Source organism: Alosa sapidissima, chromosome 13 (assembly GCF_018492685.1).
Source record: "Alosa sapidissima isolate fAloSap1 chromosome 13, fAloSap1.pri, whole genome shotgun sequence".
NCBI lineage: Eukaryota > Metazoa > Chordata > Actinopteri > Clupeiformes > Clupeidae > Alosa > Alosa sapidissima.
In genome coordinates this window covers 33,452,229-33,467,415 of record NC_055969.1, presented here as the reverse complement: position 1 = coordinate 33,467,415, position 15,187 = coordinate 33,452,229, and the positions used below count along the sequence as shown (strand labels likewise).

The window sequence follows — 15,187 nt, the reverse complement described above, 5'->3', positions numbered from 1 at the left end:
TCTCCAAATATGATCCAGCTGTTTCCCAAGAGGAGGAGGGGGGGGGGGGGGTTGAAGAGGAGGAGAAGGGGGAGGTGGGAAGGAGGAGGGGGGAGGAGGTGTCATGCATACCCCGCAGATCTCAACCAGGTGACCAACTTTTCCCACCAACCAACGCAACCGCCGTTGCTACTCCCCCCCCCCCCCTCCCATGCAAACAGCCTCCCTCACGTGGACTGGACCAAGCAGTAGGGGAGTGGGCTCTCACACAGACGCTGACTTTCTCTCACACTCACACACACACACCTCACTCACTCACGCACACACACGCACGCACACACTCGCACACACTCACACACACTCACACACACACACACATTTAGAAATGAGCATCGCGGCGCAGCTTTCCTCCACTTCAGGGACACTGCCCGCAGTGTGGTCATCTTAACGAGATGCACATTCGAGCTCTCTGCCATCTGACTCTCAGGGCTATAGCTTTGCTCCACAACAAAAGAGAACAGCCAGGAGGGAGAAAAAAAAAAGTTAAGCAGATGTTTCCTTTCGCCTCTAACGCAGAACAATCCAGAGAAATGTAGTTGAGCTAAACAGCCCATCAGAAACAGCTCCATCAATGTGCAATAGGGGCTCAAATGACATGAGATCTACTTTAATCTGTCACGAACAGGTGTTTTAAGCACATTATCGTTTCAATAGGACAATCCTCAAACCTCCTCTCTGGGTGTTGGGGACTGACGTGGGAGCATGTGTGCATGTGTGAGTGTATAAGTGTATGTGTGTGCAGTATGAGCGTGTGAGTAAGGGCCTGTTTATCTGAGTGTGCGTGTGTGTGTGTGTGTGTGTGTGTGTGTGTGCGTGTGTGTGTGTGCGTGTGTGTGTGCGCATGTTCTTGGGCTGGGGTGTGCGTGGTGTAAATGGGTGATGAGAACAGCAGATGGCTGGAGTGTGACTTAAGCGCTGTAATCAGTGGAAGGCTGTGGGATGTTGTGGCAAATATCTCTCCTGATTCCCATGGAACACTCCTCACTACTGCGCACACACACACACACAAATACCCTCATAAGAGACCAATCATATCACTCCTCAATCAAACACGCCCCACAGTGCATGTGCGCAGCACAACACGTAACCCAAACCCCTGACCAACAGAGTTTTTTTCCTCCTTCCTGTTCCTCCTCTAACCATCTCGCGTTCCTGTCCTCCCTCTCGCTCGGCTCTGCGCTCCCTCTCTCCCGGTCTTGAGGGACAGCCGTATGGTTAATGTCACCGGGCGAAAGGGGGGGGGGGGGGGGGGGGGGGGTCAGTCTGCGCCGTGGGGCTGAGGTGGCAGTCACATGTGCGTGTGAGCGTGTGTGTGTTTCCTCCGATTCTGGCGGGAGGTGAGAGGTGTGCAAATAAACAGGCTGTGTGTGTGTGTGTGTGGGGCCCTCGTCGGGGCACAGAGCAGAGGGCCAGGGGCCCCCTGGACCCCCCTCTCCAGGCCACCGAGTCCCCGCGCTGCCAAATAAGCAAGGGGACCTGGGGGCTCGCCCCTGCAGATCACCGGCATTTATGAGATGCAGACTCTGCTCAGTGTTTGTTTGTATTAAGAAAACAGCCTCATCAGTGCTGGGAACGCGAGGCAAACAAAGGCCGCTCTTACTGACAGGGAAACACAAATAAACACAACAACATTACCGCCTCTCAGAGCTCGTGCAGAAACGGCTAATTACGGGCCCCTAAAGGCACATGGATATAGTCAGAGCCAAAGCCACATGCCTGCTGCCACTACCTGTGTACGTGTGTGTGTGTGTGTGTGCGGCTTCATCACAGACTTTGCGTGAGAAGGGTCTTACTATTCCCCATGACTCACAAAACAAGGCTCACACAAATGAGCAGGAGCTTCAGTGTTGCTGGTGATGCTGTTAAATATCAGTCTTTCTTCATGCCACACCACTGCGGCATCCCCGCACTTACCACTAGTGGTGCACTACTGTAGATAAGAGCACAACACACAATGCCTGTAGGGCCCTGGCTGTGTTTATGTACTGCAGTCTATATATATGTGCTTCTGTGTGTGATCTAGAGACTAGAATACACACATGCACATATACTGTATAGTACTGTAGATATGCATGGCTAGTGTGTCTGCCTGAGTGTTTGTGGGAAGGTGTGTGTGTGTAGTGTGTGTGGTGAGGATTCCAGCCTAGTCCCATGTGTTTCCTCTCTCCCTGCCTCCCACTGAAGCTTAACTCCCCACAGCTGGCTGCCTCTTTATGGCTTGTTTCAAGTAGAAAAAAAACAACCTTAAATATGGAAAAGATTACCAGCATCTTCCTTGATGTTTTGAAGTGAACCTCCCCCTTCACTTTTTCTCCCTCTCTCCCTCCCTCCCTCTCTCCCTCTCCTCTCTCCCTCCCTCCCTCCCTCTCCTCCTCCTCCCTGTGCCTGTGTGGAATACATTCATAGCCAGGGCTTAGGTCTGACTGAATCCCAAAGCCATTTCCTTTATTTAGCCCCAGTCTGTCTGTTGCTGACCATGCGCAGTGGTCTGACGAGTGTGTGAGTGTGTGTCTGTGTGCGTGTGTTTGTTCATACATGGCCATGTGCTGTGTGCTACACCATGTGGCTTGACTAGCAGATGTGTGTGTGTGTGTGTGTGTGTGTGTGTGTGTGTGTGTCTATGTACAGAAATGGATGTGCTCGGCCTGTTGTGTGGTACTGGTGGTGACCTCACTGTTCCGGAGTCAGTCCTGAGCCGCAGGCATAGAGCAAGTGTCCAGAGATTTGGGGGGTTTTGGGGATATTGAAGATGTTGAAACAAAACACACACACACACACAAATCTCTTCTGATGGTCACAACATCTTTCTCAACCCCATAGAGTGACATGAGGAAGAGTAGGAGTGAGGTGAGGAAAGAGAGAGGAAGAGAGAGTTATAGAAAGAGAGAGATAGAAAGAGAGAGGTAGAAAGAGTGATAGAAAGAGAGAGATAGAAAGGAAGGGAAAAGTGAGTGAGAGCAGAGGAGGTCCAGCTTGAATTGCATCAACATGTCACACATTCCACAGCGCTGCACCACAGACATGTGGTAGTCGTCAAGCTTCATAAGACACACTCTGCTGTTGCTGCCTTGTGTGTGTGTGTGTGTGTGTGTGTGTGTGTGTGTGTGTGTGTGTGTGTGTATGTGTGTGTGTGTGTGTGTGTGTGTGTGTATGTGTGTGTGTGTGTGTATGTGTGTGTGTGTGTGTGTGTGTGTGTGTGTGTGTGTGTGTGTGTGTGTGTGTGTGTACTTATCCTACCGACCAATAGGGGACTATGGGTTGATTGCACACCAACCAATAGGGGACAATTGACTGAGTGGGGACCTAAAACCATAGTCCCCACCAGGATAACAGCTATACATGATAGCAGCTGTCATGCTAACATACCTAGCATCAATATCTCTGAAAGTTTTCATCGTCCCCAAAAGTTCTGATTTTGTCCGAATGTGTGTGTGTGCTGAAGATCGAAGCTTAGGAGTGAGACACCTTTGGTCAGTGGCTGTATTGCAGGTGTGTAAACTATGCTGCAGGCTCCACCCCAATGACATTGTCTGAAGTCAGGTTCCGCCCACAGAAGTGGGCATTGTCACATGATGTATCAGGTGACCATAAGCCACCAAGAAACCAGGAAAAGACAGTTACTGGAGAACAGCAAAGGAAGTTTACCCATAGGCTAAGGTTACTAGCCTATTAGACATGGTGAAACCAAGCTTATTACCTCTATATTGCCATATTCAACAGAATCTCCATAAAAAGCCTGTTTCAAAGTTGTGTTTTATCTATGGCCTATGATAAACCTGGTTTCACGGGTCAACTAACTTTAAAGTTTGCCTAGATTTGTGTGTTAACGCCACTCCTTCCAGCAACTTGGCCATCTTAGTTTAATTTTCATGTCATTGATTACTTGTTTGCACAAATTAATGAGTGATTATTCAACATAGGCTTCAAGTAGGCTACTTTACAGGCCTAGCCTACTATTACTAGAGTATTACTAGATTACTACACGTTTGAAATCGTCTGTGTTACGTTCGCTAATTGCATAGTATTTAAGCACTTCTCGACTAATGTCCCCATACAGACTATAGGACACCCCTCCCCCCAACATTTTGGCGGTTTGGCTGCACTCCCTTTTCCACTCTCGCACTCCCGGTCTCATCAGACTCAAGTCCCCAAATAGACTATAAGAACGGATCCCCCCACCCCACCCCAGATGCTTTTGGCGGGCTCAGTTTTACAACTAGGCTATATCAGCACTTTTTGTATTCCATAGGTTTAGTCTAAAACATTTCTAATTGATGATACCGGAATATAAACAATTAAATTAATGAAAATAAAAATGTATTAATTTCGGTTATTTTATTTCAAACAACGCAAGAGATTCACGTCCAATCAGCAGCGATCTATCCCACAACGTCTTTCTTCTACAACAAGAAGTACTTTGACAAGCGCCATTTTGATGAAACCAGGAGTAGGTGAAACGTGGAGGAGAGGACACGTGTGTGCTGTAAATGTAAGTTTAATGTTCTGTCTTGTATTGCTTTATACTTGAGAAACATATTTTTGATAGAACAGCAGGGTAGTTCTTGTTGCTACGTTATAATCGCATTAACGTTAGGTTAGTTACTGGATACGAGTCTAACACCACTCCGCTGGTACTACGGTAGTAAGTGTTGAATTAATGCGATGTATAACGTTATACTTTTACTTTTGACGGCTTTGATCCTCGAAGCCTGCATGCTTAAACCATGTAACGTTTCAGCAAGCCAACTACCAAATGTTATTAAGATGGCAAGCAAACGAAGTTCGCACGTTAGCAAATTACCTACAAATAGACGTTAGCATAGATGGTCTAACAGGGGACATGTCTGCACGCTGGCAAGTTCACCTAACGTTGCCTGACAAAACCAGACAGCATGCTAATGAAGTAAACACTTTAGCAAGTTAGAAAGTTATCAAAAAAAGTAGAGACCTTGCTACTGTTAATAAGTCAATACTTTAGCGAGCTATCATAATGACAAAGTAGCTTAACAGCCTAGTTATACAGACATTAGGCTAACGTTAGAGATATTAAGTTGTTTTCCCCCCATGATGTCAGTCTTATATTCTTCTATTATTATCTCCTTAGATATTACTTGTTGAGCATGTGAAATGACAAGGTAAGCATTTCAAATTTGTATTCCTATGGTCATGCTTATTCCAGATTAAATTTGGGCTAACATATTGATGTATAATATGTATTAGACTATTATTAGTGTAATGGTGTAAAATGCATGCTTTTCTTTTCTATTGCACAGTACCAACTCGGAGAGGTTCTTAAAACGAATTTTAGTTTTGCGCCAGCATCACTCAAAGTGTGAATCCCTCTATGATAAAATGGTATAGTTGACAGCTACACTCTCATTAGTTTGCACATCACAGTAATGTTCCTGTTTGACAATTCTCTAAATAAATTGTGTATGGGATGAGGCAAAATTGTAATATAAAAGGATGATGTTGCTCTTATTAAATCAATAATAGACCATTTAATGCAATGAACTGCTATAGACCCAGGACTTGGAGATGGAGGCATAGTGTAGATGACTGTTACTGTGTGCCTGTGTGCCATGTGAAGAAAGAGCAATCATTATTGTTCATATGCAATAAAAACATTCTTGAGAAAATGTCTTATGGGCATGAATAGTGGAATTAGATGATCATTTCATAGCTTATACTGTATGTTTGTTACAGGCAACCATGGGGAAGCAGGAGAGCGATGCAGAATCGGGATACAAAACGGAAGGCCCAAAAAGAACAACAAAAGTACGAAATGTAAGTAATTTACATTCTAAACATGTTAAATCACCCAGTGTTTACTCCAGGAGACGTGTTGTGTGCTACAGGTGTGAACACAAAACTCGGAAATATGTTTGGACCTGATTCTCCTTATATTGTCTGGTCTTATGTGATGGCTATATATTTGATTCTCTGTATATTGTCTGGTAATATGTGATTGTTATATACACTATATTTCCAAAAGTATTGGGTCACCTGCCTTGACCCCGATATGAACTTCAGTCACATCCTATTCTTAATCCATAGGGTTTAATATGACGTTGGTCCACTCTTTTAAGATATAACAGCTTCAACTCTTCTGGGAAGGCTTTCCACAAGGTGTAGGAGTGTTCCCAGAAGAGTTGAAGCTGTTATAGCAGAAAATGGTGTCATATTAAGCCCTATGGATTAATAACAGGATGTGACTGAAGTTCATATGGGGGTCAAGGCAGATGACCCAATACTTTTGGCAATATAGTGTATATATTTGATGTCCTCCTATGTGTTCTTGTCCTCCACAGAACAGTGCTTCAGAATTAGTTCCAGAGCTACAGCGAACGGAAAGTGTGTTTGTAAGTGATAATATAAGACTACTTGAACCAGTGAAATATGGGAGAACAAATTGTGTTTGTGTATTTGTTGTACAATGTTGTCTTGATGTTAATGAATGAGTTATGCTTTATCATAGATGTGGTGATAGTTGTCATAGTGTTAGTAGATTACATTTCATAGATACTCCTATTACTCTCATTCATGGTATTTGACTTCATCACAGCTTTTTTTAATATCAGTAAGCAGACTGCAAAACTTTCTAAACATTGCTTTAAAATTAATCTTTGTTTTTCTATCTGAAGCTCACAAAAGAGATGCTGGGCATTCCAAGGGATTCTTTGCCCAGCAGTGAAGATAGTGGCAGCGAGGACGATTATGTTCCGGACTCAAATAGCAGCAGCTCAGAGGAGCCCAGTGATGAGGAACCTGCAAAGAAGGTCAGGCCCAAAGTTTCTTCTGCCAAGTCCAGTGATGAGGAACCTGCAAAGAAGGTCAGGCCCAAAGTTTCTTCTGCCAAGTCCAGTGATGGCACAACAACAACATCCTTTTCTGCCACTGACAATGAGAAGTCTTCAAGTGAGTCAGTAGTTGTAATGAATGTGAAAAAGAAATCAGATGGGTCAAGGGCCTACAGCAAAAGGCATTTTTGTCTTTTTTGTTCAAAGCCTTATGCAAAAATGGCAAGACACTTGGAACATGTACACAAAAATGAAGCAGAAGTAGCTGCAGCTGTTAGATTCCCCAAAAATTCAAAATCAAGAAGAATTCACCTGGACCTTCTGCGCAAAAAAGGAAACCGGGCACACAACATTGACGTGATTCGTGAAGGCTCTGGCGTGATAGTTCCTTGTAAACAAACAAGTGACCGTAATATCAATCCTCAAGATTTCCTGCATTGTTTAAGCTGCCAAGGGCTTTTCAAGAGAAGGTTTCTTTGGAAGCATATGAAAAGGTGCACTCTGGCTAGACAGTGTGGGGTACTCAAACCTGGCAAAAACAGAATACAATCACTCTGTGCAAACGCTCAACCTGTACCAGTGGGAGTAAGTGCTAAGTTATGGAAGCTCTTAAGTGAAATGAGTCAGGATGATGTTACCCATGCCGCTAAAAATGACGTGTGCATTGTAAAGATGGGAGAGCAAATGTTTAACAAAATTGGCCATGATCCTTCAAAACACGAATACATTAGGCAAAAGATGAGGGAGGTTGGAAGACTGCTGTTAGCAGGTACACAGGAATCCCCAATGAAGACGATGGAGGATTTCATTCTTCCGTCGAACTTTCCACATGTTGTGAATGCTGTGAAGGATGTAGCAGGCTTTGACAGTAACTCCAATTCTTTCAAAATACCTTCACTGGCTTTAAAATTAGGCCACAGCTTGCAGAAGATTGCGAGCATTATTGAATGTAATGCAATGATATCGGGGAAAAAGAAAATTGTTGAAAATGCACAACACTTCAAACAAATTTACCGAACATGCTGGAATGAAAATGTTTCCTCATCTGCACTGAAAACACTTTCAGAAGCGAAGTGGAACACCCCACAACTGCTGCCATTCACTGAAGATGTTAAAAAAATGCACATGTACATGGATCAAAAACAAAAAGAAGCATACCAACAGCTAACAAACGAGAAATCATCAAGGAACTGGGTTGATCTAGCTGAGGTAACCCTCGCTCAGCTCATACTGTTCAACCGTAGAAGAGAGGGGGAGGTGTCAAAAATGCGCCTAACTGCCTTCACTGAAACTGATGTGCCATTGCATGCAGATGTAGCTGAGGCTCTAACTGCTCTAGAGAAGAAGCTGTGTGAACACTTCAAAAGGATTGAAATTCGTGGGAAGAGAGACAGGAAGGTCCCTCTACTGCTAACCCCAGCAATGCAGGCGTCCATGGAATTGTTAGTGAAGACTCGTGCATCCTGTGAGGTTCTCGAAAATAACATCTATTTTTTTTCCAGACCTAGACAAGAAACGTTTATTCGAGGCTACAAGTGCATTCACCAGTTTGCAAAGGAGTGCCAAGCCAAATACCCAGAGCGCTTATCCTCTACGAAATTAAGGAAACATGTATCCACACTTTCCAAGGTTTTGAACCTCAAAGATACAGAAATGGATCAATTGGCTGATTTTTTGGGCCACAACATCGCAGTCCACCGCAAGTTCTATCGTCTGCCAGAAGGAACACTACAACTGGCTAAAGTTAGTAAAGTCCTGATGGCCATGGAAAGAGGGTGCTTAATGGACTACAAAGGAAAGAATTTAGATGAAATTGAAATTGATCCCAATGGTAATTATAATGTTCAAGGTTAATGTTAATCTCACTATGATTTATACATTTAGTAGATTTCACAAGTTTCTGATTGGTGTGCTTTAGAAACAATTCCAGAGGAGAGTGACCATTCAGAAAGCGAACTGACGGACGAAGAACTAAGCCCACCTTCTACATCCTACCTACCTTCAGCTGCTAAGAAACGTAAGTATTAAGGGTAACAGTGTTTCCTCTACATTTATTTCAGCATGCCCCCCCCCCCCCCCCATTGTTTAATTAATACCGCCACGGTATCAGAATCAGGGCAGACGCACATTTGCTTTTTAAATAATCCTGCGACGTATCCTCCCCTGCTGGCTGCCGCTCACATTGCAATTTAACAATAAGTAGCCTAAACTAGTCAGAGGTTATTATGGCCCGTCCAGTTTCAGTTTACATATTATATATTGTATTGATGTAGCCTATTTAAAACATTAACTTTCTTCTCAGTGTTTCCTCTTCATTTAGCAGTGCCACTGCTTCAGAATTAGGGGAGACGCAAAATATTGTCCGGAAGCATAGTACTAGTAGGCTAAATGCCCTCCGCTGGCTGCTGAAAATTGCAGTTTAAGAATAAACAGCAATGCTAATCCGAGGTACCTGCCGCCACTGTTAAAAAAAATCTAGCGGAAAAACTGGGTAATATGAATGCTTGCAGGTTGTCTTGAAGGTGTTGAACATGATGCTGATTTTAATGTCTGAAACGCAGGAACTTCAAAGAAGAAACAGTGCATGCAATCAGAGGAAGAGTCCGAGGATCCAGGTTCAGCTGTTAAGAAACGTAAGTATTAAGAGTAATATGAATGCTTGCAGGTTGTCTTGAAGGTGTTGAACATGATGCTGATTTTAATGTCTGAAACGCAGGCACTTCAAAGAAGAAACACTGCATGCAGTCAGAGGACGAGTCCGAGGATCCAGGTTCAGCTACTAAGAAACGTGAGTAAGGTTTTGTTCATGCCTAACTGATAAATAAATATCATCGGAGACAGCAGGGGCCATATTCACAAAGAATCTTAAGGCTAAAAGTAACTACTAACTTTCAGAGAATGCTGTAGCAACATAATTGACATCCCCAGAAAGTCCTCTGCATGTAACTTTAGGTATGGACAAGAAATGTAGCCACCACATCCAAACGATTCGCAAATGTACGTAGCCACCATGTTATTCAACTACACCATGACGACCTATGCGGTACATGCTCACAACGTTGCCACAATATAACTGTCAGCTGGGGATTAACTCAAAGTATTTTAGCCCTAAAAGTAGCACCTAAGTCTGGGATAGCTTAGAAATAGTCAAGAAGACTCCTAACTCACTAAAACCTTTTCACAAACATTTGGGTAACACTTTACTTGACGGGTGAGTTCATAACACATAACTCATAGCAGCTGTCATAAACTGCACATAAAGCATTCATGACTGTTTCATGATACATGACTCAATATTCATACCAAACTTTTCATGAATGTGAAGCAAAAAATAAATAAATCAGAAGCAAAAAATTGCTTCTCCTCTTTGCAAACGTGTCTTCATTTGCCCTTCACAAAATGTGTGTTGCAGACAGGATGGTGATTTGTGGTGTGAAATTGTTTTTGTTTTAGGCACATCAAAGATGAAGAGCCAAAGTAAATGTGATGAAATGAACTCCGATGTTCCAGATGCAGCATCCAAGACATGTAAGTATGATGGATGTTTGTGTTCTGATATGAACTTATGTAGTCCGATCAAAACTAGTGTAGCAAATGATAGGGTTTGTGTTCAAGTAAATATGTTAAACCTGTCAGGAAACTGAGCTAAAATAAATGTATAGGCCTCTGTCTTTATCAAATTAAAACTTGTCAAACAACTTGATCATACAACAATTCATTCATTGTCAGACTTGAAAGACACATAAGTGTGAACATTTTTGGTTAAGCATATTTCATTAGTGTCTTTTTGATATTCTTTGTTGTGATTCTATTTCACAGCCTGCCGCAAGAGAAGACCATGGAGTCAAGAAGAAATCCGCGCTGTTGAGAAGACCCTGATGAAATTTATCACTACAGGCAGAACTCCTGGGAAGGCAGACTGCGTTTCTTGTATCAACTCAGCACCTGAAGCACTTAAGTTCCGTGACTGGATGTCAGTTAAGTTTTATGTCAAAAATCGTTGTGTGTCCTACCAAAGAACCACACAGACCCTTTTATAGCAATTTGATAAGAATGAGTTTGGGGGTGGGAGATGGGAATGTGTTCCGTTTTCTTAACAGGGCTTGAGCATTTCAGAGGACCACACAATACATGCCCTGTACTTACACAGTATTCTTGTTTATATTTTATGTTGGCAGAGGGTCAGCAATGTTTTTGTCATTGGTATTACAGTACATGCACTTTATTTTAACAGTACTTAAATGATTTTAGGTTGGGAGAGGGTCAATTGTGTACTTTCGTTGTTAATACTACATGCTCATACAAACAGGCTTTAGAGGAAAATTAATGATGCTCATGATTGTAATAATGTTGAAGTGTAAAGAGTTGAGTGTGAGAAGAAGGTACGTTGTATCCTTGTTGACGAGGTTCGTTAAAAATATTCTGACAACACAATTTTTTAAATTCATTTTAATATTTCTTTTATTTTCATTATTCACTTGGTATCTGCAATGCCTGAGTAGATATTTTATATTGAGAAGGTATCTGCTTTTTCACATGGTGTTGACTGTAGCATTACTAGCACTTTCAGAAATAATGTACGCTAATAACTATCACAACAATCTACCTCATAACGTTCTAATGAAGTGTGGTTGTGCATTCTGGCACTGTGTTAAGCAGCCAATAAATGTGTTGATTGCTACTAATGTTTTTATTTCTTTCCTTGTGTATACGTATTAGCTTCAACTTGGTGTCATGAGGCAGGTCTCACAAGTATTTCCAAAACAACAGTAAATCCTCAAATACCTCATGGTATTATAGTATAAGATGCATTGCAACTTGAACAAATATGGTTTACATTACATGTGCTCCTTCAGAATGGTTTTCAGTATATCCAAGAAAATACAGAAGTTGGTCCCCAGATTGCACTGTGCTTGTTGATTACATCACTTGGGTGGGCGTAACTATGGGCGGGGCCAGAGTCCTCACTTTGACCACCTGACACCTGTCCCCTGTGGCTGGTCAGGAGTCAGGTGTCAGACTAACTTCAGGTATGAAGTGTGTATTCTATATTCCAACTGATTTGCTTATTACTGAACCCATATACAATGCTCCTGTGCAATGCCTTGTCTGTACCATGCTTAGAAAGTGGTGTCCCCAAAAGTGACCGTTCTGTCAGGTGTCCCCAGGCGGTGATAAAGATGGGTGTGTGTGTGTGTGTGTGTGTGTGTCTCTCTCTCTCTTTTCCTCTCCACATTCCCTTGCTTTCTCCACCATCTTTCTCTTTGCACTACTGTGGTTAATAACACGTTTGCACTTCCTTCAGTGTCCTTTGGATTGTTGTCCATCCAAGAGAAAAAATCAATGAAAAGCCATCAGCTGTGTATGTGTGTGTGCGTGCGCGCGCGCGTGTTTTCTAAAGAAGGCTAAGAATAAGCTCGTCAAATGTTTCTCGTCTCGTATGACACACACTCAGACATGCTCACGCAGAGGTCACTCACCATGATGGCGTGGCGGTTGGCGGAGAGAAGGCCGGTCCCGTAGCCGGAGCCCAGGCCGCCCATGGCTCCGTTGTGGGCGGGGCCGATGAGGCTGTGCATGTCGCCGTGGCTACTGGGCATGGCGGGGGAGGGGCCCACGGCGTGACTGCGCAGGACGTGGATGGCGTCGTCCAGCCGCTCCAGCCGGTCCTCAATGCGGCTCTGCTGCAAGGGGGGCAGGTGGGGGCCACAGGCAGGGTGAGCGCAGACGCCTACACTAAACAACTGGACTCTACAGACGACTACACTAAACAACTGGACTCTACAGACGACTACACTAAACAACTGGACTCTACGCCACTTAATTGTAAACTATGTGACTACAGCACTCTATGTGTTTTAAGTGTAAAGGTCAATTAAAAATGGAAATGTAGTAAAATGGCGAGCTGTTTAAGGATAGTGGTGGACTGGGTGAGTGTGGCGGAGGAGTTGTCCTGACTCACCAGAGAGTGCAGCGGAGCCTCATAGTTGGGAGAGGATGGGCCCTGTCCGCCGTTCCTGGACCAGACCGCTGAGCTGGGGGCTGGAGGAGAGAGGACTGCAGTCGGTCAGAAACACACACACCTCCACTACACACACACCTCCACTACACAAACACCTCCACTACCCACTGACCTCCACTACACACACACACCTCCACTACACACACACACCTCCACTACACACACACACCTCCACCACACACACACACCTCCACCACACACTGACCTCCACTACACACTGACCTCCACTACACACTGACCTCCACTACACACACACCTCCACTACACATACACCTCCACAGACTGCTGAGCTGGGGGCTGGAGGAGAGAGGACTACAGTTGGTCAGAAACACACACACCTCCACTACACACTGACCGCACATCACTTCATTATAACAACTATTGAGCTCATTTAATCATTCATAGGGTGCAGAGTCTCTACACTAGCGTGTTCCGGGGTGTGTGTGTGTGTGTGTGTGTGTGAGTCCACTGCCGCGTCCTGCTCTAAGGTGTCCTGCGGTCACCCCTTTCCCACTGTGCATCCTCCAGTGTGAGCGCTGCTCTGTGCTCGTCTCTGGCCTGTAATGCCTTGTGACAGCTGGATAAAGAGCTGCTCACATGCGGGCCACAGTGTCTGCCTACCGCCAGAATCAGATTTACACACAGACTGATGAAAGTGTCCCCTTCAGCAGGGCCAGAACAGAGTAGGTGAGAGAGACAGAGAGAGAGAGAGAGAAGAGAGAGAGAGAAGAGAGAGAGAGAGAGAGAGAGAGAGAGAGACAGAGAAGAGAGAGAAGAGAGAGAGAGAGAGAGAAGAGAGAGAGAGAGAGAGAGAGGGAGAGAGAGAGAAGAGAGAGAGAGAGAGAAGAGAGAAACAGGGAGACAAAGTGGAAAAGAGAAGGAGAGGCGGTCAAGATGAAAGAGGGCCGTGCTGCTCCCTAATGAGGAAGTGCGTTTTAATATAAGGGGTAAATAATGACAGGTCTGTATGTCTGTAGCCACTGATCCATGCAGAGTCTTGCAGTACTCCTGAGGCGGGGTGAAGACAATGAGGAGGCTGTGCTGTTCGACTGCGCTCAGTGTGTGTGTGCGCCTTCCCTGACACTTTCACAAAGGTCCCGAGAAGCGGATGTCGCTCCTGTCACTTAGTCAGTTAATCCTCTAGTGGGGCATATGGGGCTGAGTCTTGGCAGGAGCAGGAGAGGAAGGAGAAGGGGGGGGGGGGTGGAGGAGGAGGAGGAGGAGGAGGGGTTTGCGGTGCTAAAGGCCGCTCACACCAGGCCCCCTCCTTTCACTGGCTCTCTGTGGAATGAACAGTCCCTTTCTCCCCCCCCGACCCCCCCCCCCCCCTCCTGCACCACCTCCTCCTCCTCCTCCTGCGCCACCTCCTCCTCTCTTTATGTCTTGCCTTCAGCGCTGCCTCGCCTTTGTGCCGGCGCTTTTGTGCAGCGGGCCCTGATCTGTGCGACCTGTGATCATTAGCTGGTGGGTGGGGGGTGGGGTGTAATGTGAGCGGGGTGGGGGTGTGAGCGGAGCCGCGAGAGGCAGGTAACGCCACAAAGGGCCCGAGGAGGCGTGGGGGGGGTGGGGGTGTGAGCGGAGCCGCGAGAGGCAGGTAACGCCACAAAGGGCCCGAGGAGGCGTGGGGGGGGTGGGGGGTGTGGGGGTGGTGGCTGTGTTATGGAGATCGGCCTTTGCCGCTCTTCTCGAGTGTGTGAGGAGAGCGAGAGAAAGGAGGTTGACCTCTACGGCTCCTCGTCCTGGCCCTGCCTTCATCATGCTTATTAGATCTGATTATATTGTCGTTCTTGTCCTCTCTTATTTCAGCGTGCGTTTCCCTACCACTCCCCCCCCCCCACCCCCAAAACCTCTCTGTGTTATTAAGACTCATTTCCCTTCTTGCCAATTAGCATGTGATTACTTCCACATTCATGTGCAAATAAACTGAACGTGTTGCTCCTTACCTGACAAAACATTTGTGCATAACCATCAACATTTACCTTTTCTAAACTTCCAAATAAACTTAAAAGTGAAAATATTAGTTCACGGTGGTCAGCTAAGTAAGCGCCACTTTTATTTGCGGACTCTAATAACTTTAATACTTTAATAAACGCCAATTACGGGCCACCATTTCGACAGCAACGGGTGCAGTATTTGCAGCGCTGCTTTTGAAATGAGTTGTTGAGAAGCGTTTGTAATTAAGACTATCAGTCAATACACAGGGAAATATCAAATGATGTGTGGCTGAGACAATTAGCACTGAATTTTACATGCTGATTACGAGGAACTTGTTTTTCGCTGTAAGGAGTCTGAGCCAGAGTATTTGTGTCGTTGCTTTGCTGGGAAC

General features: G+C 45.0%; 2 protein-coding genes across 29 annotated transcripts in view; one reads left to right on the top strand and one right to left on the bottom strand.

Annotated features, from left to right (window-relative positions):
• Positions 1–15,187, bottom strand: part of tcf4 (transcription factor 4) — a 162,241-nt gene that overhangs the window by 19,352 nt on the left and 127,702 nt on the right. For 12 of the 24 annotated variants that reach the window (XM_042058469.1, XM_042058462.1, XM_042058460.1 and 9 more), the window contains 2 exons: positions 12,802–12,896; positions 12,320–12,523 (listed from right to left, as the gene is read on the bottom strand). In XM_042058469.1, the coding sequence (XP_041914403.1) occupies positions 12,320–12,523; positions 12,802–12,896 (299 nt within the window). The remainder of the gene's footprint in view (positions 1–12,319; positions 12,524–12,801; positions 12,897–15,187) is intronic. The other 12 variants (XM_042058470.1, XM_042058476.1, XM_042058471.1 and 9 more) reach the window with 1 other exon arrangement.
• LOC121679609 lies at positions 3,205–11,524 on the top strand. Of its 5 annotated transcripts, XM_042058451.1 has the most exons (10): positions 3,844–5,174; positions 5,313–5,394; positions 5,746–5,826; positions 6,351–6,401; positions 6,684–8,670; positions 8,758–8,856; positions 9,401–9,472; positions 9,556–9,627; positions 10,293–10,367; positions 10,659–11,524. In XM_042058451.1, exons 1-10 carry the CDS (start codon positions 5,167–5,169, stop codon positions 10,877–10,879), a joined length of 2,748 nt encoding a protein of 915 aa, XP_041914385.1. In that variant the 5' UTR covers positions 3,844–5,166; the 3' UTR covers positions 10,880–11,524. The 5 variants fall into 5 exon arrangements, 4 of the variants coding, with proteins under 4 accessions (XP_041914389.1, XP_041914386.1, XP_041914385.1 ...); XM_042058455.1 differs by lacking the exons at positions 5,313–5,394; positions 6,351–6,401 and having other exon boundaries at positions 3,211–4,528; positions 5,144–5,174; positions 5,746–5,817; positions 8,593–8,670; positions 10,281–10,367; XM_042058452.1 differs by lacking the exon at positions 9,401–9,472 and having other exon boundaries at positions 3,840–5,174; positions 10,281–10,367.

Bases quoted from the DNA above. Each gene is read 5' to 3' on its own strand.
- LOC121679609 (XM_042058451.1), top strand. The intron at 5,395-5,745 runs GTATAGTTGACA...TGTTTGTTACAG, and splicing joins AATCCCTCTATGATAAAATG to GCAACCATGGGGAAGCAGGA. The intron at 8,671-8,757 runs GTAATTATAATG...GGTGTGCTTTAG, and splicing joins AATTGAAATTGATCCCAATG to AAACAATTCCAGAGGAGAGT.